The following is a 22,500-nucleotide window of genomic DNA, read 5'->3' as shown; positions in this document are numbered from 1 at the left end:
TAAGTTTTATAAGCTCAAATGCTCGCCTTGCTCTGTCCTGTGATGCACGTTTGTGACTCTCCTGTTCATCAAAATGAACGAATCTTTTCCCAAGTCAACTCGTTCATTTCGTTCGTTGAATGAACCAAATGACACGAAAAAGATTAGTTCATTTTGATAAACGAGTTATCGAAACAACTTTATTATGGCTGATAATTGAAACTCACTTAGAAATATGGCATTTTACTCATGGGTTTTGATTTAATAATGTTTAGATAAGACAAAAATACTAAGTAAGAAAAGCATTTTTTGCTGTATGTGTAGCTAAAACTCTTCTGGATGGTTTCTATTAGTAGTTTTCAGAGTGTTTTCGTCCTCTCTCGTGTGAAAAGAGTCCTTTCACAACAGCGTTTAAAAGGATGAGTGTTTTAATGCTTTAAAGACAACACAACAGGATCACGACGCCCGGAACAATGGCTGAATCTGACATGCGTTGCATCCTCTTTTGAAACAAACCAATTAATTATTTACAGGCTTCAGCAGAGCAGAGAAACTTCATTTATTTTTATCTCCCGAGCCTCTGTTTATGCCCGTACGACAGAGACTGAACAGACCCGGGGAGCGGTGCGAGACGCAGATAGAGGTGCTTATTTCTCTCTCGATGAGCCTGAGACTGAACAATAACAGCGAGGGACTATCTCCACACAAACATGCTGTAATTGAACACTTTCCCGCCGCCGGCGTTTATAAGTGTTTAAGCTGAAGTCGACTGTAGATGATCAGTGACTCGAACTCTCCATTCTCATGTAAGCTCTTCAGAGTTTTGAACGCAAATCACTTTAATGACCTGGAGATTTGATGTGTTTTATGTAGTTCTAGTAAATCTGCAGATGCCATTTAGATGATAGCTCTGTTGTGTTTTCAGGCATCAGACAAGAAAAGAGCATGCAGTGACATTAAAATGAATGGTAACACTTTACTTGAAGGGGTGTGCACCTTCATAATCATAACACTTCAAAAAATAGGAATGTTTATGACTGTCATTGAGTGTCATTCGCTCAATTATGACATTTTAAATGCAGATATGACATTGTTTGATATGTCTTTGTTATGACACCTTGACATAAACCAATGCATCATAACCTGTCAGTGTCTTTGTCATGACGACTTGACATAAAATTAAGTTAAACTGTCTGGTGGTTGGTTTTTACATCGGCCATTATAACTTTTTAATGACAAATTTAATGTGTACCACTGTAGTTGAGGTCACAAAAAATATTCATGACACGGTTATAATGCCTCATGACAGCCAATGTCAAAACCACCAAACACATAACAGTTCAATGTAATGTTAACCCATAAAGCTAAGTGGTTTCTTAAAGGATTAGTTCACTTTTGAAAAAACTTTTGCTGATAATTTACTCACCCCCATGTCATCCAAGATGTCCATGTCTTTCTTTCCTCAGTCGAAAAGAAATGAAGGTTTTTGATGAAAACATTCCAGGATTTTTCTCCATATAATGGACTTCAATGGGGACCAAACGGTTCAAGGTCCAAAAGACAGTTAATAACAGTTTCAGATGCAGCTTCAAATGTCTTTAAACGACACCAGACGATGAATAAGGGTCTTATCATGCGAAACTTATTCCAAAAGTGTAACTTTTCTAAGGACAAATGCTAGCCTTGCTCTATTCTGTGAGGCGCGTTTGCAACGTCACGTAATACATGATTACGTTCAAAAGGTCACGGGCGACGTAGCCGGAAGTACAGAGTCAGTGTTTACAAGTTGAACGCATAGGTTGAACGTGCAAACCAACTCAAACGCTGTTTACAAAAAAAGGAATTAAAAGGAAAAACAACGATGTCGGACGATTTTGATTCTGTACTTCTGGCTACGTCGCCCGTGACCTTTTGAACGTAATCATGTATTACGTGACGTTACAAACGCGCCTCACAGAATAGAGCAAGGCTAGCATTACATTTTTGGAATAAGTTTTGAAATAAGCGATCGTTTCGCATGATAAGACCCTTATTCATCGTCTGGTGTCGTTTAAAGACATTTGAAGCTGCATCTGAAACTGTTATTAACTGTCTTTTGGACCTTAAACCGTTTGGTCCCCATTGAAGTCCATTATATGGAGAAAAATCCTGGAATGTTTTCATCAAAAACCTTAATTTCTTTTCGACTGAGGAAAGAAAGACATGGACATCTTGGATGACACGGGGGCGAGGAAATTATCAGTAAAAGTTTTTTCAAAAGTGAACTAATCCTTTAAGTTTGAAATGGCATCTTTATGACATATTTATGACAATTTATGATGTATTGGTTTATGTCAAGTTGTCATAACAAAGACATGTCAAACTATATCATCTGCATTAAAAATGTCATAATTGAGCAAATGACACTTAATGACAGTTGTCATAAACATGCATAAACCTCCTTCATATTCTTCACATGTGTCATGATTATGAACGTGTCATGTCAGTCTTATGCACGCCCCTTCAAGTAGCATTGCATGCATTGTGGATAAGGTGATCCCAGTTAGCATTGGCACAAAAAATATACAGAGTTTGTACTGAAAATATGGACTAGGTGTTTTTTTTTTTATGTAGCTTTTAGTGTCCATTCATGATGTCTTCTTGAATTCAGTGTGTCTAGACGAGTCAAGATGTGTTTTTTTTAATAGATGGACATCTTTGACCGCTGCTGTGCTTTTGCTGTTTGAGTGAGTGAGATGTTTTTAACATGTCATGTCTAGTCAAAAGAAGTTCATCTTTCCCAACGTGTCTCGTGTTCTCATCAATCAGGAGGTAAAAGGCTTAATAATGTCATGGTTATGTCAGAGGAATATAGAAATCAAGGTTAACCCTGTAAAGCCTGACATAATAGTCTGAAAGCGTGTGTTTTTTTTTTAAATGGAAAAGTTTATTGAACCTATATAGATGAAATCTAAAAGGTGAATAGGTTTGTTGATATCATGTTTGATAAATCAGGCTTTTATATAGTGTATTTTGATATGGTGAGAAACCCTTTAATGTTTAGAGGCCCAAACTGAACAGAAATATGCAATTTGGTGCAAATGCTGATGTTTACATGGATGAAACGTCCAGAAGAAATTCTCTAAACTTGTATAACAGTTACTTTTACATTATTAAAATTAGTGCAGCATTTCACAGCAAAAATTATAATAAAAGACTTTTACTTGATAAAACGGTCCATCAGTCAGAGACGGAAGCACTGGAGGAGAGTGTGTGCGACAGGTTTATCTGAATAGTTTTAATGTTGATCATTTAGAGGCAAATTTGCCAATGATTTGCCATTAATGATACAGGATGAACAACGGCGATGAAAGACTTTTTGAGCAACCAAATGATAAACCCTAAAACAATAATTACACACTCCCACGAAATATAATGATAGGCTCTGGCTTTTCTAACAAGCTTATCAAAACTTCTCTCTCGGCAGCAGTTCATTAAAAACACACTCATTTTAAACTCTGCCATTGCTGGATAGCTGGTTTATCAAAATGAACTTATTAACAAAAGGACATATTTAAGCGCAGTTTTAATTCACTTTGAAATTAATTTTTGATATGTTTAATCTTACCTCAAGGGCATCCAAGATGTAGGTGTCTTTGTTTCCACAGTATTTTCAATTTTGACATTTTTCAGTCAAACCGTTGTTGTCCAAAGAGCAGTCCAAATTAAACATGATTTAATGACTCGTAAATGGCCTAAGACATGAAACGAGCGGTTTGTGTGAGAAAACCAACAGTATTTATATCGTTTTTACCTCTTGTAATCATAGCCATGACAAAATGATGTGACGGCACGGGCGCTTTCGGTCTGGAAGTGATCGCTTGCGTGTGACGTCACTCTTTGTTTATAGAGAGATTTCGGAAGTTATTATATTTCTATTAAATCTTAATCTAATTATGACAAATTATATATTGTTGGAAAGGTCTAAGACTTCTAAATAAATATTCTACCCCTGTTTTGTGTTACAAATTATGTAGGAAGAGTAATTGATGAGTGTAAGAGAGTGCACCTCAAAAAATCTGCATCATAACAGGAGGTCTGACCTTTGTCACACCCACTTTTGACCTTTGTCACATGCACCCACTTTTAATCATTGAAACTTCTGTTTTTATGCTAAAAGTTCATAATAAAACAATCTAGTATTTGGGTTTCTGTCATGCAAAAAACTTGTAGGCGACTCACTTCGCGCCCCTGCCTGAAGAGTTCACAAAAAGCCTGCAATAAATAACCCAACCCTTGGGTTACATCACGTCCGACCTCAGATCTGGTTAACAGACAAGAAAGAACAAGAAAACTACCCAAACACTGGGTTGTTACTAGGGCTGGGCAAAAAAATCGATTTTTCGATTAATCGTTTTTTAAAATGTGGTCGATTCAATTTTTGTGATATCAACTTCAAATTTGGAACATAACTTGGTTAGATTTATGGCTTTGATTTTATAGTTATTAGAGTAAAAATATTTTTTCAAATATATATTTTACACAAAATAAAAAATATATAATACAGTATATTTGATTTACTGTGAATTTAAACTTCCATAACTTTTTCATACTTTCATTTTTTTGAAGTGTTTTCACTTCAGCAATAATCTGCTGAGTGTTTCGTTTAAAACAAGACCAAACTTGAGTATATATTCCAAAGCATTCTTGAATTACAACCATTTAAGTGTGAATAGTGCATTTTAACCCCCATTCTCAAAAAAGTTTTACCTTTCACTAAACATATTTAGATATACGGGAAACCGCAATGGAAGACGATTTCGGTATATCTGAATATGTTTAGTAAAAGGTAAAACTTCCGAAATCTCCGTGTAAATATTGAGTGACGTCACACGCGAGCGCTCACTTCCGGCATAACATTGAACTGATTCAGTTCGGTTCAGTTGGACATTGAACAACTGATTCAGATCACTGTGACTACAAGAGGTAAAAACGATATAAATACTGTTAGTTTTCTCACACAAACCGCTCGTTTCGTGTCTTAGGCCATTTACGAGTCATTAAATCATGTTTAATTTGGACTTCTCTGTGCTGCTCTTTGGTGGACCCCCTTAGCCTCCAGTGTATGACTGATAGACAACAACGGTTTGACTGAAAAATGTCAAAATTGAAAATACTGTGGAAACAAAGACATCTACGTCTTGGATGCCCTTGAGGTAAGATAAAACATATCAAAAATTAATTTCAAAGTCAACTATCCCTTTAAGGAGGAAATACTCAGCAATGCTGTCCACTTACAGTATGAACTTACACATGGTGTGTGTTAAAGCGTATTAAAAACACCACATACACACATAAAGAACATTAAACGCTGGATTTTCACCACAAGGGGACTTTAACTTAAGACGTAAAGATTTCTGTAATATGCATTTGTAAAGATTGTACAGTGAATCTCTAGGTTTAAGATGCAAACCCAATGCCAGTGCAGTAACACACTGAACGTCGAGCTTCAACACTGGGATTGAGTCCAGCGAGCGGTTTCCAATCTTTCTGGAGATTTGCTTGGCATGTAATGGGCTCACGCCTACTAATCTTCACTTATCTTTAATAATTGCTCATCTTTGGTTTTGTGGAGGTCCACCTGGCCAGATCTCTCTCTCACACACACACCCACACACACATCAATTCACTCTAATGCTCAAGTCTTTAATTATTTGGCATAGGAAGGTGCTGTTTAGTCAGATAAGAGATGTAACGAGCCGTATTGTGTGTGTGTGTGTGTGTTTTAGGGCTGGTTTTATGAGCGCCAGTGCTTTATGATGCCTGCAGTAATTGCAGGATTGATTAGCAGGGAAGTGTCGGATCTTTCCTCCTCCTCTTCTGTCTCGATGAGAATCGTTCAGGCGTTCAGACACGAGGCCTAATCGACGGATTCCACTTCTGCCTCGCTCAGCCTTTCCTGCCCACAATAAACACCAGTTAACTTCAGGACAATCAAAAGACTTTCCAATTCATCACTTCCGTGGCAATCTTTTCCCTCCCACAATAAAACACAGGGGGAAACCGGTGTTAAAGGTGCCGAGAGCAATATCACGGGTTTATGATCGGCTGGACTGTGTCGTCGACGCTCCCGTAACACACTGTGATCTATAACGTATCGAGTGTGAAGTTACCAGAGTAAATACGCTCAAATAAAAACAAAAATAATCTTGTACTTCCACAGTCATATTACAAATCTCTCAGTATCATTATGTGAAGGTTTCTCAGGGTTTTTCTGTGAGAAGATCACCTCTCTAAGATCTCAGATGCAATTATCTGCTAATGAGTTGTTCTTCATGTCTTTGAACCAGTTTCTCTTCTGTCTCTCAGAGAAATTGTTGATCATCTGAACCCTTCCGTCTGCTCTCTTGATGTTCTTTCTTGAAACAAACTTTTAATTGAGTCGGAGCATGTTTGGTGTCTTTTCTGAACAAATTCTTGAGCACAGGGACTATCCCTGATATACCAACCTGATCTCACGAGAATTCATACGAATTTTACGAGGTGGCTAATTCGTAACAATTCGTACGACCTCACTCATACGATTTTTGCTAAATCGTACATATTTTACGAATTGGCCAATTCGTATGAATTCGTACGAATGACCTACCCCTGACCCCGCTCCTAAACCTACCCATCACGTGGGTTTGGGCAAATCGTACGAATTCGTACGAGTGAGGTTGTATGAATTAGTACGAATTAGCCGCTTTTTAATCACTCGTACGAATTGGTCGAGAGATAGCGGAGGCAACCCGATCTCACGAGAATTCGTACGAATTTTACGAGGTGGCTAATTCGTAACAATTCGTATGACCTCACTCATACGATTTTTGCTAAATCGTACATATTTTACGAATTGGCCAATTCATATGAATTCGTACGAATGACCTACCCCTGACCCCGCCCCTAAACCTACCCATCACGTGGGTTTGGGCAAATCGTACGAATTCATACGAGTGAGGTCGTATGAATTAGTACGAATTAGCCGCTTTTTAATCACTCGTACGAATTTCTACGAATTGGTCGTGAGATACCGGAGGCAACCCGATCTCACGAGAATTCGTACGAATTTTGCGAGGTGGCTAATTCGTAACAATTCGAACGACCTCACTCGTATCACCGTGGCACCGTGTCATATTATTACGCCTGCTTCTCTCATAAAGAGTATAGTTCTGAGCCATATCAGCCTAGAAAATCACAACTTTACATTTTCCGTCAGTCTTAGTGCACGCTGTAATTACAGAAGAGTCAAGTTTTAAATAGGAAAAATATTGAAACTCTGGTCATTTTATTTTTGAGAAAAGGCTAAAGGTCTTGTCCACTTCAGTGATGTATGCTAAGCTATGCTAAAAGTGGTACTGCCAGAACCAGAGATCGGCTGAATGGATTCAATAACGGTAAAACTCAACAGTTTAACTTGTAAAATGAGCCTATTTCCAGAAAAAGTGGAGTATCCCTTTAAATATCATCTAACTAAGACATTATTGACAATCAGCTGTACTGTATTAAAGATCGTATTGATCTACACTCCTTTGCTGTCCTCATTGGGCTGGTCACCAGTACAATATAGGATTCATTACAAGTTTTTACTATGTTTTTTAAGCAGTTTATGGCCCCAGAACACTCGGCGGAGTTCATTAAGCCTTATAAGGCACATATATCATTAAGATCCTCAAATAAGCTCGTGTTAACTGTCCCACGAGTACGTCTGAAGGTCAGAGATTTTGTTAGATCCTCCCAAACAATTTGGCTAAAGTTTTCGTCTAAAGTCACGCACATTTGAGGATATATGAAGAGTTCAGATGCAAAAGCCTCTAAATGCCATTTGAAATTTTCTTCTTTAATGTTAATTTTTATCAAGCTTGTATATTTAAGTTCAGTGATTTCACTTAAATGGCAATGATAATTACCTATTAATTGTTATTTAACTGAAATTACTGAACTTAAATATACAAGTTTGATAAAAATCATCATTATAGAAGAAAATTTCAAATGGCATTTAGAGGCTTTTGCATCTGAACTCTTCATATGTGCCTTATAATGAGCTCCCTTGTTCTCTTGCATTTTAAGTCACTCGTTCAATGGGTGTTATACTTTTTTATTGTTTAATTTGTTTTTTGTTTTTGGTTTTTTTAGCTGTTTTGATTTAGATCATTTGTAACATACAGCTACAGTGTAGCTTCGAAGGTGCTTTACAAATAAATAAATACAAAATGCATTGCAAGGATCAGAATTTCATTAGGACTTTTTGTCAGTGTCAATCAACCAATCACCAAATAGCAGATTTTTTTCTGAATATTTAGGTGTTTTTTCCCTCCATATTCTAATACCTTAAAAGCCTGTAGATACAAAAACATGTGTTGTAATGTGATGGTGTCACAGCTCTAATTGCTCTATAGTCATCATCGCAATTAATCTGTGAATCTGCTCACAAATTCTCAAACACACATTAGCCGGAGCATCTGTCCTCTGGATCTCTGCAAGCGTATGCACACGATAATAGAAGAAACATCAAGCCAACATCCATACATGTTATCCGTAACACTTTTCAATTGCTGCTAGTGAAATTCTGCAAATTGATAAAATTAAATTAGCATAATTTCTCTTGGGCCAATTGAAAAATTTAGATGTGAGCGGTCTCTGGAAAATTTTGAGTTGGTGAGGTTAGACATTTTTTTTTACAGTGTACTGTAAAATGGTCTAAACTATCAATCAGAGACAGAAGCACTGGAGGAGAGTGTGTCGATCATTTAGAGGCTTTAGAAATGTGTGCACTGTAAAAAAATATTGTTGATTTAACTTAAAAAAGTAAGTAACCTTAAAATTTTAAGTTTATTGAACTGGAAAAAGTGAGTTAATATAATGGAGATTAATTTGATCATCAGAAACTCAAAATAATAAGTTATCTCAACTAAATAAATAATTTAAGTTGATTTGACAAAAGAAAAAATGTCGTGATAACAAATCTTGAAAATATTTTTTTTTACAGTGTGTATCAAATATGATGCAGAAGGCTTTATGGTGAAGTTATCCTGTAATTAATCTGTAAGCTTTTCGTAATCACTCGTTTACAATATCCGCTCTTGATTTTAATAACTTTTAAAATGTAAGGGCTAGTAACAAAATCCAGCAACTCTTTCTGTGGAAAACATGCTTATAATGAATTATAGCCCCATTTATACTTATTTAGAAGTATTATTATTCTATAAATATATTTATTAAGACCTATAGTGCATTATAATAGTTACATTTATATTATTTTTATATTAAACAAATATTTTCAAGATTTGTTATCACAACATATTTTTTTTTGTCATGTGAACTTTATAATCATTTATTTAGTTGAGATGACTTATTATTTTGAGTTTCTGATGATTAAATTAATCTCCTTCATTGTATTAACTCACTTTTTCCAGTTCAATCAACTTAAAATTTTAAGGCAACCCAGGTTACTTACTTTTTTAAGTTAAACCAACAATATTTTTTTTTTACATTTTTTCTTTTGTCAAATCAACTTAAATAATTTATTTAGTTCAGATAAAATATAATTTTGAGTTTCTGATGATTAAATTAATCTCCTTCATTGTATTAACTCGCTTTTTCCAGTTCAATCAACTTAAAATTTTAAGGCAACCCACGTTACTTACTTTTTTAAGTTAAACCAACAATATTTTTTTACAGTGTGCAAACATTAGCCATTAAGGATATTGATAACTTATTGGTAGAGCAAACAAGTATATCTGGATTTATTTTATATTTGTATATTATAAATCAGTGTATAATGGATTATGGCCATGCACATTGAAAAAGCAAATGCATGATTTATTAGTAAGCACACCAAAATGAATGTGAGGCTATATCTTTGCAACGCTTCTGACCAAACTATGCCCACCATGACCCGAGGTCACCTGCTCAGTTTCAGTAGAGTGCCACCTAGTGGTCAGGGGATATGAAAAATGTAGTTTTTTGTTATAACTTCTGAACGGTTAGGCTAAAAATCATAAAAATCTTTTTAGATTCGGTCCAGCATAACGAGTCAGACGATACCCATTTCCCATATCAGCTATTTTTGGGCGTCGACCATTTTGGATTTATAATTTCCAAAACTGTTAATAGCTTTTGATTCGTTTTGCCTAGTGAAACTGATCTTAATGGATTCCTTGGGACATGTGTCGAGATACGATGTTTTCTATTGTCGGTCAAACGTCCATGTCTGACATTTAGATTTGAAGTCCTCCTACCGTTTCTCAGATTTCCACCAATTTCGAGTTAGATATTTTTCTGACCATGCCACATTAAGTTATGTATTTCAGATTGATAGACATATAACACCTTGCTCATCAATTTGGTCACAGCGCCAAAGTGATACCCATTAAATTGTATTACTAGTGACTGTGTTTATGATTTTTCAGCCATTTTGCCTAAAATCATCATATGTCTTTAGTCATGCTGCCGTGAATGTGTGCCTTCGTTGTGTTTGACCCCTTAATTGCTGCTTCCAGCTTTATATGTTTTTGTATTTTTAGAGAAATGAATGCATTAAAACAGTAGATCAAGCAACGTAAATATCATGGATTAAATTCCCAGTGAATGCATTACCTCACTTTAGATAAAAGCATGAGTTAAATGCTTAAATGTAAATGTCACGATTCAGATTCATAAAAGTGGTTTTATGAACAATTTACAGATATGTTTGTTCTGACATTTAGGGCACCACTAATAATGACTCCCAATAGTTATGCAAATTAAGTTAAGCACAATACTAAAATAGAAAGTATCGGCAACATGTAACCTGGCATCGTATTTCTAAGTGAACTCTTTATTTAACCTCGCTGAGCATAACCCAGACAGACAGGTCGACACAAAAAGCCGCTTATTCTTCTCCATTACCATTGTGAGCTACACTTTTGTCTTTAAGAGCCAGAAATTTAATTTCAGAACATGAACGACTGCTTTTCATGTTCTCTGCAACTCAAAAAACTAAAAATATATTATTGTAAGAATAGAGAACGCGTGGCGTCAGGTCACCGAGAGCAGACTAATCATGAGACTTAATTAAATGTTTAAGGGCATGAATTTATTTAACACGGTTAATGCGTTGAGCTTCACTTAACGTGACATTAGACATCAACCGAACAGGATAAAGCCGTTTTAGTGAGAGCAGGAGCGTGCATATTCAACACAATTAGTAAATGAAGGAGAAAGATCTTTATTTATATATAATTGAAAGCCAGGCCTTTAACAAAAGTTCAGTCACTTACAGTCTTTGCCTGAGGATTTTAATTGGTAAAGTTCTGTTAATTTATCATTTTAATTTTTCTCCCCTTGAACTGAACTATTTCATGCATATAAGAGCATGTCTGGTAAATCATGCACTTTAATGCACAACTATTATGTGTTGCTTTGAAAAAGGTTTTGTTTTTTGGGAAACATGATGTTTGAAGCTTTTTCAAGCTTTTTCATGCACTGTAATGTATTTGTTTTCTGGCTGTTAACAGTATTTTCTGATTTGTGGAGTGATAAAAAAATATCCACTTAGTAAAAAAAACTTTAACTCTAATACACCATTATATGAGAATTGAAATGAGCTGGATGATGACATCACAGTTCTCTCTCCCTCTCTTTCAAGATTTGTTATCACAACATATTTTCTTTTGTCACATCAACTTAAATAATTTATTTAGCTGAGATAACATATAATTTTGAGTTTCTGATGGTTAAATTAATCTCCTTCATTGTATTAACTCACTTTTTCCAGTTCAATCAACTTAAAATTTTAAGGCAACCAGGTTACTTACTTTTTTAAGTTAAACCATAAATATTTTTTTACAGTTAGTTATTATCACAACATTTTTTCTTTTGTCAAATCAACTTAAATAATTTATTTAGTTGAGATAACATATAATTTTGAGTTTCTGATGATTAAATTAATCTCCTTCATTGTATTAACTCACTTTTTCCAGTTCAATGAACTTAAAATTTTAAGGCAACCAGGTTACTTACTTTTTTAAGTTAAACCAACAATATTTTTTTACAGTGTATATATATATATATATATATATATACAGTATAAGACACCTTCATAACCATGACATGACATATGTCTTGAATATGAAGTAAGGTTTATGCATGTTTGTGACAACTGTCATTAAGTGTCATTCGCTCAATTATGAAATTTTTAATGCAAATATGACATTGTTTGAGATGTCTTAGTTATGACAATTTGACAAACCAATACATCATAACCTGTCAGTGTCTTTGTCATTGGTTTATGTCATATTGTCATAACAAAGACATCTCAAATAATGTCAAATTTGCATTGAAAATGTCATAATTGAGCGAATGACACTTAATGACAGTTGTCACAAACATGCATAAAACCTTACTTGTATGTCACGTCATGATTATGAAAATGTCATGTTAGTCTTATGCACACTTCTTCAAGTAAAGAACAAAATGAACATGAAATTTATGCAAAATGATATTTAATTTGATAATGCCTCTATTTATTTTATTTATTTATTTAAAGCAAACTTATAGTACAAATTAATTCTGTTAATCGGCTGCTTTCCAGACTGGGGAAAGTATTGTTTTATCTATTTGTTTAATTTTTTTACCCTATTCACCTTTAGTGTCGTAAGAGTAGTTTTATTTTATCGGTGAAGTTAGATGGGAAGCCGCTGCCATATTCTCCCTGTGCCGTCCAGCTGTCTCGGAGATCTGTGTGTGTGATCTGTGTTCTCAGTTGGTGTGTGTGTGTGGGAGTGTGTCTGACTGCAGTACATCTGCTGCACACATTTAAACACTATTACGCCACAGAAATGGCATGACACACAAAGCTGTGACAAGTATATTAATAACTGTATATGTTGCTGCAGCCTGTATCACTTCAACAGTAAACACACACACACACACACTGCTACTATCTCTCTATGCAATGGAAGTGAAAAAGAAATATGTCCATTCATTTTGATTCTGCAACATGAGATTTGAGAGTCATATTTAGTGCTTAATGACTCATCCTAATACCTAGCAAATATATTAAACAAAACCAATAGCCTGTTATTGGTAATATTTTAAAGAACTGTTATTAAAACTCAGTGGTGGAGGAAGTACTGAATCTCAGTACTTAAGTAAAAGTACAAACAACCAGATAAATATTTACTTTAGTAAAAGTAGAAGTAACACAATGACTACCATACTTAAGTAAAAAGTACCTGATTTTAAATGTACTTTAAGTATTAAAAGTAAAAGTACTTGCATAACAATTGATTCTCTTAATGACTATTTTCTAATGATTAATAAACATTTAATTCTAACTCATTCAACCTAATACTCCAATAATGATGGAAAAAAAAATAGTTGTCACCATTTCTGAAACAAGCTTGCAATTAGGCAATATAAACCATGCTTATTCTTACTATATGTTAATAACTATTTTTTGGCATTAAACCCGTAATTCTGAACCTCTTGGCTTGCCATAATCCTAACCAAACGTATATTACACACGGTGTGTTTCCTATGCACGTAAAAACACATTTTCGCGTATAAATTGCACGATAAACACACTGCGTGCGAGACGCGTTTAGTTGATGTATCTATGGCAACCAAACGTCACTGGTGAGACAAACGTGCAACGAACGGACGGTCAGATTAGAACAGATCAGAAAATGTAACAGAAGTTGTAGAAATGTATTAAACTGTAACTTAGAATCAATTATAACAATCATTTACTCAAACTCAAATCATCTCAATTCTTTCTAATGTGGAATACAAAAACATTTTTCTTTGTATTTTGTCCATATAATAAAAGTCAATGGGGTCCAATTTTGCTTGGACGATGTTTGGGACGAAAAAAAGAAAAAAAAAGAAAAAAAGAAGCAATCAAATAGGGCAACAGCTATAAGTACCAGTTAGTGAAGCACAGTAAAACAAGCTAGATTATGTATAAATAAATAATAAATAGTAAGTGTCAGTATGGGTCAAGCGTTGACACAACAGAAACATCTTGACCTGCCTATAGGGAACAGTGCAGGTAAAGGTCAGTGAAGTTATTGATCTGTGTTGTGTTATTTTCATGTTATCACTGTGAAGCTGTTTTGATACAAAGCGACATGACGTGCAAAACTCAAGCTTCTGGACGCCACATATACAGTCGTTCTGTAGGCAATCATCAGTGCCTTGAGTTTGATGCGAGCGGCTATTGGATACCAGTGCAAATTGACGAAGAGAGGTGTGACGGCTCGTTAGAGATCGCTCGCACTGCTGCATTCTGGGTAAGTTGCAGAAGTTTTGACGTTGATGCTGGAAGGGCTGCCAAGAGAGCATTGCTATCGAACAAGATCTGTGTAGCACATCCCATAGGAAGGGCCTGTGGTTGCATAAAGCACCTTCAGTTTTTCCCTGAAGTATGAAACTTACGGCGTGATTTCTCATTTAATGGTGTTGCATGTAATCCCATAAACGGGTCTCTTGGGTGAGGGAAACCGTTTAGTGTTTTACGACAGCGAACCAGGTTTTGCCGTTATAAAATTTGATTCGCCATGGACATGCTATTTGTTAATCCTGATAGTGGTAAGTTTCACAGAAAACAACTTAAAGGGTTAGTTCACCCAAAAATGAAAATTCTGTCAGTATTTACTCGCCCTCATGTTGTTCCAACCCCGTAAGACCTTCGTTCATCTTCGCAACACAAATTAAGATATTTAAGATATTAAGATCACTCCTGCATACTAAAATTCATTAAAGACATCGTTAAAATAGTCCAAGTGACTACAGGGGCTCAATCTTAACTTTATCAAACGACGAGAACACTTTTGTGCGCAAAAAACAACAAAAATAACGATTTTATTTCAACTATTGGTTTATTTCTCCCTCTGCGCGAGTCAGGTTACTAGTTTAATAGCGTAAGCTTCTGTTATTGTACGTCACACGCATCACACACATGACCAGCGTCGGCCAATAGTGAGCCTACGTGTGACGTAGCTTTACGCAATCACACTACGCTAACTGACTACAGGCTCATGGAGAAGGAAGTGATAGTTGAAATATTGTATGTTATTTTTGTTGTTTTTTTGCGCACAAAAAGTGTTCTCGTCGTTTGATAAAGTTAAAAATGAGCCACTGTAGTCACTTGGACTATTTTAACGATGTCTTTAATGACTTTTCGAGTCATTCCCTCAAGAAGCCTATGGACTAGTATGCAGGAGCGATCTTAATATCGTAAATATCTTCATTTGTGTCCCGAAGATGAACGAAGGTCTTACGGGGTTGGAACAACATGAGGGTGAGTAAATACTGACAGAACTTTCATTTTTGGGTGAACTAACCCTTTAACATGGAGGGAAGGAAAACCAAATATGAAAGAGGCGAGACAGAAACTCAAATCAATAGTTTACTCAAAATTGAAAATTCTGTCATCATACTCAGGAAGTTCAAGCAATGTGGTCTTGTGAAGTTGAAGTGATCATTAATCACAGCTAGGAGGTTCTTGGCTGTGCTGGAAGGAGTTATGCTTGAGAAACTTTGTGTTGAAGTTGTGATTAGGTGTTGGGTTGGCTGAGACCATGAGCAATTTGGTCTTTGAAGGTCCAGCGAGAAATGTGTGTGTGTCGAAGCTGACGTCTGATCATCTGGCTGGAATGAGAGGTAGAGTTGTGTGTGGTCAGTATAGCAGTGATAGGAAAATCAATGTTTCTGAATGACAGATCCTAATGATGATATGTAGTTTGAGAAGAGAAGAGGTCCCAGCACTGAGCCCTGAGGCACTCCAGTAGCTAGATCCAATGCATAAATCCAATGAGCGGCAGAAGAGCTGCTACATGACTGGATTTAATGGGGGAAACACGAGTAAAACAAACAATTATCAGTTTGGATTCGATATAATGTTCCTTACAACTCACCAAAGATCCAGTGATCCATTAATATTGACATGCAGCAGGAATCCTGTTTCCTGACATTTATATGAGCCTGATTTCGACGCCGAGGAAATACATAAAGCAAATTTGCCCATGAACGATTTATATAAATACAATCGATCACTTATATCAATGTTTTATATATATCATAATATCGTCCAGCCCTTAAGACTTGTATGTACATTAGAGCCTGACCGATAAAAGGATTTTGAAGTCTGACACCGATACAAATATTTATTGGTTTTAAAATCCGATATATCGGCCGATATTCGTTATTATTATTTCAGAAATGCGCAACAAGTTGTAAAACATACATTTTCAATATAACAGTCCAAAGAGAGATGATACGTCTCATTGCTAAAACTGTCACGCGCTATTAAAGAAATACTTCAGTCACATTGTTAAAAGTCAACTACACTGTAACAACGTAACGTAACTATTACTAGCTAATTCCGCTTCACTATCGGCTTATTTAACAGCACCAAAACTGGACATGATAGTCACAAATTTTGTTCAAATATTCATTATCAAAATATGATACAAAATATTCATTTATCGGGCATTATAACTGCCGATACCGATAATTTGGAAAATGCCTAATATCGTCTGGCTCTAATGTACATTTTTGTCAGTGTTTATTTAAAAACGTCCAATTATTGCAGAATGTACTATGGTACGTTTTTAATTGATGAGTTTTCAATACGATATATCGGCTACGATTCAGCAAATCATGTTGTTTCTGTGATTCTGCATTTGCTTCTCTCTTATAGCTTTCGGCAGTCTGTAAAAATAAACCTCGGATGTCTTGTCAAATAGTTTGGACGGTCGATCTCAAAGCTTTTTCCCATTTTAGATGTGTGTTGTGTGTTTTTACGCTGAAAACCAATGCTACCGCTTACCCTCGATTCAGAACACTAAACGTTGACTCAACAAAGCCTGGTTTAAATGTTTTGAAAAAGCTTTAAAAAGCCTTGATGTTACAGGCAGAAAGATTAATATAACGAACGCGATAGATGAAGTCGACATGTCAACTTTATTCGTGGAAATTACCTCTGAGGTCAGATGAGATTTGTCGTTCAGGTTTTGGCATTTGGCGATTGGCTCTTTTATTTAGAAGGCGGGACTTATTACGTATGCATATACAGGCTTTCTTTCTACATAACGTCTTTGATCTTACTCAGAAAGTTAGTTGAACTACTCACGTGGAGCTGTTGTGTTGATGGAAGAAAGGACAGATGGCACAATACGAGTGTTTGGGAAACCTATTAGGAATTAAACATATCTGCACTTTTATTGTGGTTCATAAACACGTACCGAAGGATTATGGACACTTTAAGCAACGCTTCATTTACTCAAGAGATCAATGCGCATCATAACCGGATTATGACCAGCGAAGGCACCATTTGATTAATACTAAATGACTCCTAATGTGCTCAAGCTGGGTTTGTAGTGTGAGTATTCGCTGTAGATCTGCTGGACATGTAAAGTCTGTGTGTGTGTGTGCTGGAGACATGCTGTCATTAATGTGGAGCTCTTCCTATATGGAGTATCTGAGGGATTGTAGGGAACGGGCATTTCTCAAGGAAGGCTTAGTTTGGCGTTCGGGATCACGCTCGATTTGACTCTTGATACTCTCTCAGTGGTGACATTTCTATGCATAAGCTTCCAGAATTCAGCAAAAACGGTCAAATAGAGTGCTTTTTTATTTTTACTGTCAAACCAAAAATCATTCAGACATCAGATATAGTTTTTGTTGTTTTTTTTTACTAGTGTGTGCATGACACTATAGTTCATTTATATAAGTGACGAGAGCAAAATAAAGTAAACTGTGACATATTTTACCCAACAATTAATTGGCATGTTGGTTTGACTGTAAATGCATCTGTATTCATCTGTAAGTCTGTGTAAGTGTAAGTGACTCGCTCACATTCACCGAAACAGAAAGACGGACATTAGACGCACGACTCGCGTTATGTTGATGATTAACATCTGCATAAAGACGTAGTTTGGGGTCATTTTAAAAAGGAATTGATTGTTTTATTCAGCAAGGATGCATTAAATTGATCAAAAGTTTCTATTTCAAATAAATGTTGTTCTTTTGAACTTTTTATTCATCAAAGAATCCTGAAAAATAAAATCTATCAGTATGTTTTTTAAACAATGATATAAATGTTTGTTGATCATCAGATCCTCATATTAGAGTGATTTGTGAAGGATCATGTGACACTGAAGACTGGAGTAATGATGAAAAATTCAGGAATTAATTACACTTTACTATACATTATATTGCAATAATATTTAATTGTTTACTGTATTTTTGATGAAATAAATGCAGCCTTGGTGAAAAAAAAAAAAAATCGTACAGATCCCAAACTTCATGAAATATACTTTTGTGTACGTGTGTGTCAGACAAACATCACTATTATTAATAATGCCTCTTAGAACTGCATAGCAACGCCCTGGCAACCGCCCACAACACCACAGCATTAGTTTGTATAGGCAAACACCACTTGCATTTTAATTTATTAACCGTCTCATAAGAACTATAGTTGTGGTTCAGAAATGAAAGGAGAATTCCCTTAAAAGTTCAAAAGCAAACGAGGTGAAGAATGTGCTTTTGTAGTTGGAATGTTTGTTTGAATTTCAAAAATTCAAATTTTGAATTTGAATCTTTGAAATCATTCCATTTAAATTTGAACTGCCACTCTGCATCCTGTTTACTGCAGGACTTCAGTTCAGATTCAGGATTACAACATCAAATCTTGCATAGGCAAACACTGCTCACATTTTATACAGAAAGTGTTAAAATCTCATTGTGTATTGCACATTTAAAGTGTAATATTCCCATTGGACCAGTCAATATTTGTATTAATTTATAAAAAAAAAATGATATTTAGCTTAATGTGTTTATATTTTGCTGCATGGTTTATTTATATGCTTTCTTTTTATATGATCAATGTTTTATTTTACAGCACTTTGCTTTTAAATGTGCTATAGAAATACATTTTGACTTTGACAAATTAGTTCCAGTTTAGCACTTCCAGGCATGACGTGTCGAGCTCAGAGCTTCCCTTCCGCTGCCAACATGAGTCAGACTCGCTTCTCCAGCCCTGATATATACCATTTCATGACAACACGCCCTGAGCGCGCACACACACACACACACACACACACACACACAACGTCTATAATGGCTTTTCCCCCTAACAATCGTCCGTGGCAAGGTCAGGAAGGTTGTTAATGCAGTGCACGCCTCCGGTTTGCTCTTATTCATCATATGCGAGACTCAGTTGAGCTGAACTCTGGGATATGTGCATGTAGATGCATGCAAGTGCAGTTTGAGAAACAAGTAGGGGTGTAACAATATATCATGATGTCACAATATATCGCAATACAAAAATGCAACAATATGTATCGTGGATAGTTCACCCAAAATAAAAATGACTGTTTTTAAGTTTTCAGAGTTTTAGTGTCAGTACTGCATTAAACTACTATATATAGTGTATATATAATAATGGCGGATATTTGTGTGTCCTGATAATGCCAATGTCTGATGTTACCTGTACAAAATACATTATTTTAAATATATCTAGTCTATAGATAATAATTTACTAATAATTCAGTATTTTCAGCTTCAGAATCATGAATATTGTAATTCTGGTGTCTCTATTGTCCTGTGCTTTGAGTTTCAGCACCAAGTCCAAGTTTATTCATTCACAATGTAAAACAAAATTTAGTATTTTAATCAACAGTACATTTTTTGTTCACCTTTTATCATGCGTCTTATTGGAGTATCGCAATAATATGGTCTCGTGAGTAGAGGTAGACCGATTAATCGGCCGATTTTGGGCATTTTTTAACATAATCAGCATCGGCCAATATCCAAGTATATCAAGCCGATCATTATGCAGGCGCATCTGTGGGAAACCTAGGGTTTGTTTTCACATTTTCCCATCTGGTGGTTGTTTTTGTCGTTCAACAGCAATTTAGTTGTGAAATACGTTATTGTTAGAAGTTAAATTAAATAAAATATAATAAATATTATATATATAAAAATTAAATAATTTAAAGTTTTTTTGTGATAATTAGGTTATGTCCATTTGTCTTTGTCCGTCAACAAACAAAACAAAACAAAAATACATGTTTCAGGACATTTTTTGAGAGGATAAAATGTTTTTGTTGAGAAAGTTAACTATGTATGTTAAGTAATTATCATTTCTTTTACATTTTATCTTTCAAATAGAGGTTAAAAACCAAGCAAATATTGGGCAAATATCTGACAAAATTACGGAGGCGTATTGCATTCACTTGAAGAAAAAAAATCTAATGAGTTAAACTAATGAGTAAATTTTTCATGAGAAAAAAAATTGCTCTGTTTTTCTGAATTAATAAGTTAATTATTCATGAGAATTTTTTTTTCTCTGTTTTTCTGAATTAATGAGTTAATTTTTCATGAGAAAAAAAGTTTTTCTCTGTTTTTCTGAATTAATGAGTTAATTTTTCATGAGAAAAATTTTTTTTCTCTGTTTTTCTGAATTAATGAGTTAATTTTTCGTGAGAAAAAAAGTTTTTGCTCTGTTTTTTCTGAATTAACGAGTGGCAGTTGAAAAAACAGAGCAAAAAAAAAATTCCATGAAAAATTATCTCATTAATTCAGAAAAACAGAAAAACTTTTTTTCTCATGAAAAATTAACTCGTCAATTCAGAAAAACAGAGCAAAAAAAATTTTTTTTCTTATGAAAAATTAACTCATTAATTCAGAAAAACAGAAAAAAAAAATTTCTCATGAAAAATTAACTCATTAATTCAGAAAAACAGAGCAAATTTTTTTTTTCTCATGAAAATTTAACTCGTTAATTCAAAAAAACAGAGTAGATTTTTTTTTCTTCAAGTGAATGCAATACGCCTCCGTACAAAATAAATCGGCAGCATCAATCCGATTAATTTAAAAAGATTGGTATCGGCATCGGCGTGAAAAAAACCATATCGGTCGACCTCTACTCGTGAGTTCAGTATCGAATCGTGACACGAAGGAAACGTTACATCGCTACAAACAAGTGTTTCTCCTGTTTTTTAAATGTTGATAAGTTCATTTATTTTGCCCCTTTAATACGGTTAGTCACATGTTATTTCTTGCATTCAGTATCGTGTGTTTCTGATCGGTGGAGACGGCCTCCTTTTAAAACATTTAGAGACAGTCATGAGACTCAAAGTAAACAGAGAGGACACGGCAATCTGAAGCAATCGCATTCACTGACCTTTAAATGTGCAATAACATGATGCTGTGATTCTTCATGCTCTCACAGTCTCTCTGTCCAATCATTCGTCAAGTACAGCGAGTTTCCTCACATTATTCTCATCGGAAATCACACGAACTCACCATTCTCTCTCTCTCTCTCTCTCTCTCTCTCTCTCTCTCTCTCTCTCCAGAAAGCCTTCTTGCCTGCCTGCACTGAAGAGGAGATCTTTGCTCATTTGGGTTTAGAGTATATTGAACCCTGGCAAAGAAATGCCTGAGATTGAGCGTGAGTCTTCAGAACGATGCTCACACACACACACACACACACACTCAAACGCCTGCTGTGTGACTCGACCAGCCAGCGTGAGGATTGTTATTGTGTTATTTTTTAAGCATTTGTTTACCAGTCGCATTTGTACTCGCTTAAAAATGTGTTGCTGCATTATAAGAAAATATCACAGCAAATGGCATTTGTCCACAAGAAAGAAACACAAGCAAGCTTTACTTTCTGTAGCGCCAAACAAAACTGCAAAAAAAGATTGTTTCCGAACAGGTTTCCCAAAAATCACTTATACTCTTGATAATTTAATCCATTAATGATGGATTTATCTACATTTTTTCTTATTGAAAATCATGTTTTGTTTGGAAAAACACTTTGCGGTCAATACGATTTTTGAAAAATGTTTCTGAACTTCTGAAGTCACAAATGCGGCATTTCTTTGATAAAAAAATAGTGTGAAAAACAGTAAAATATTATTGTAATGGAAATCATCTGTTTTCTATGTGAATATACAGTAAAGTGTAATTTATTCCTGTGATCTTCATCATCATTACTCCAGTCTTCGGTGTCACATGATCCTTCACAAATCAACAAACATTTATGATTATTATCAGTGCTGAAAACAGTATTTTTTTTTCAGGATTCTTTGATGAATAGAAAGTTTATATTCGAAATAGAATATTTTATAACATTATGATCAATTCAACGTGTCCTTGCTGAATAAAACTATTAATATTTATTTTTTTACCTGACTGACCCCAAACTTTTAAACAGAAATATGTAAAATCATTAAAAGTCTGGCTAATTCTTCTCATATAATTCAATGGTTATTATTATTCATCTTTTCTTTCTCTCATTTTCTCAAGCATTAGTTTAGTTATAGAGTTGCATGATGTTACATCAGAGCAGCCTTTTAATATTCATTCATCAATAGACCTTTTGAACATTAGTGAATGTTAATCAAAATATGATTTAAATTAGTAGAAATAATCATGGGTTGGCTATGTATTCAATTAACTTTGATTCATTATAAGGGAAATGATGTTACAGTGAGCAGTGTATATTTA

General features: G+C 35.0%; 1 protein-coding gene across 1 annotated transcript in view; it reads left to right on the top strand.

The window, feature by feature from the left end:
• The window catches only part of dntt (deoxynucleotidyltransferase, terminal), a 131,452-nt gene that overhangs the window by 108,404 nt on the left and 548 nt on the right, over window positions 1-22,500 (top strand). The window contains exon 12 of the mRNA XM_089116714.1: window positions 21,345-22,500. This exon is cut by the window's right edge and continues 548 nt beyond it. Within this exon, the coding sequence (XP_088972840.1) occupies window positions 21,345-21,431 (87 nt within the window). The 3' untranslated portion in view covers window positions 21,432-22,500. The remainder of the gene's footprint in view (window positions 1-21,344) is intronic.

The sequence above is a fragment of the Pimephales promelas genome, chromosome 11, assembly GCF_988280905.1.
Source record: "Pimephales promelas chromosome 11, fPimPro1.hap1.1, whole genome shotgun sequence".
In the NCBI taxonomy this organism is placed as follows: domain Eukaryota; kingdom Metazoa; phylum Chordata; class Actinopteri; order Cypriniformes; family Leuciscidae; genus Pimephales; species Pimephales promelas.
The sequence above is the reverse complement of the archived record's forward strand: the minus strand, read 5'-3'. Positions and strand labels throughout refer to the sequence as shown.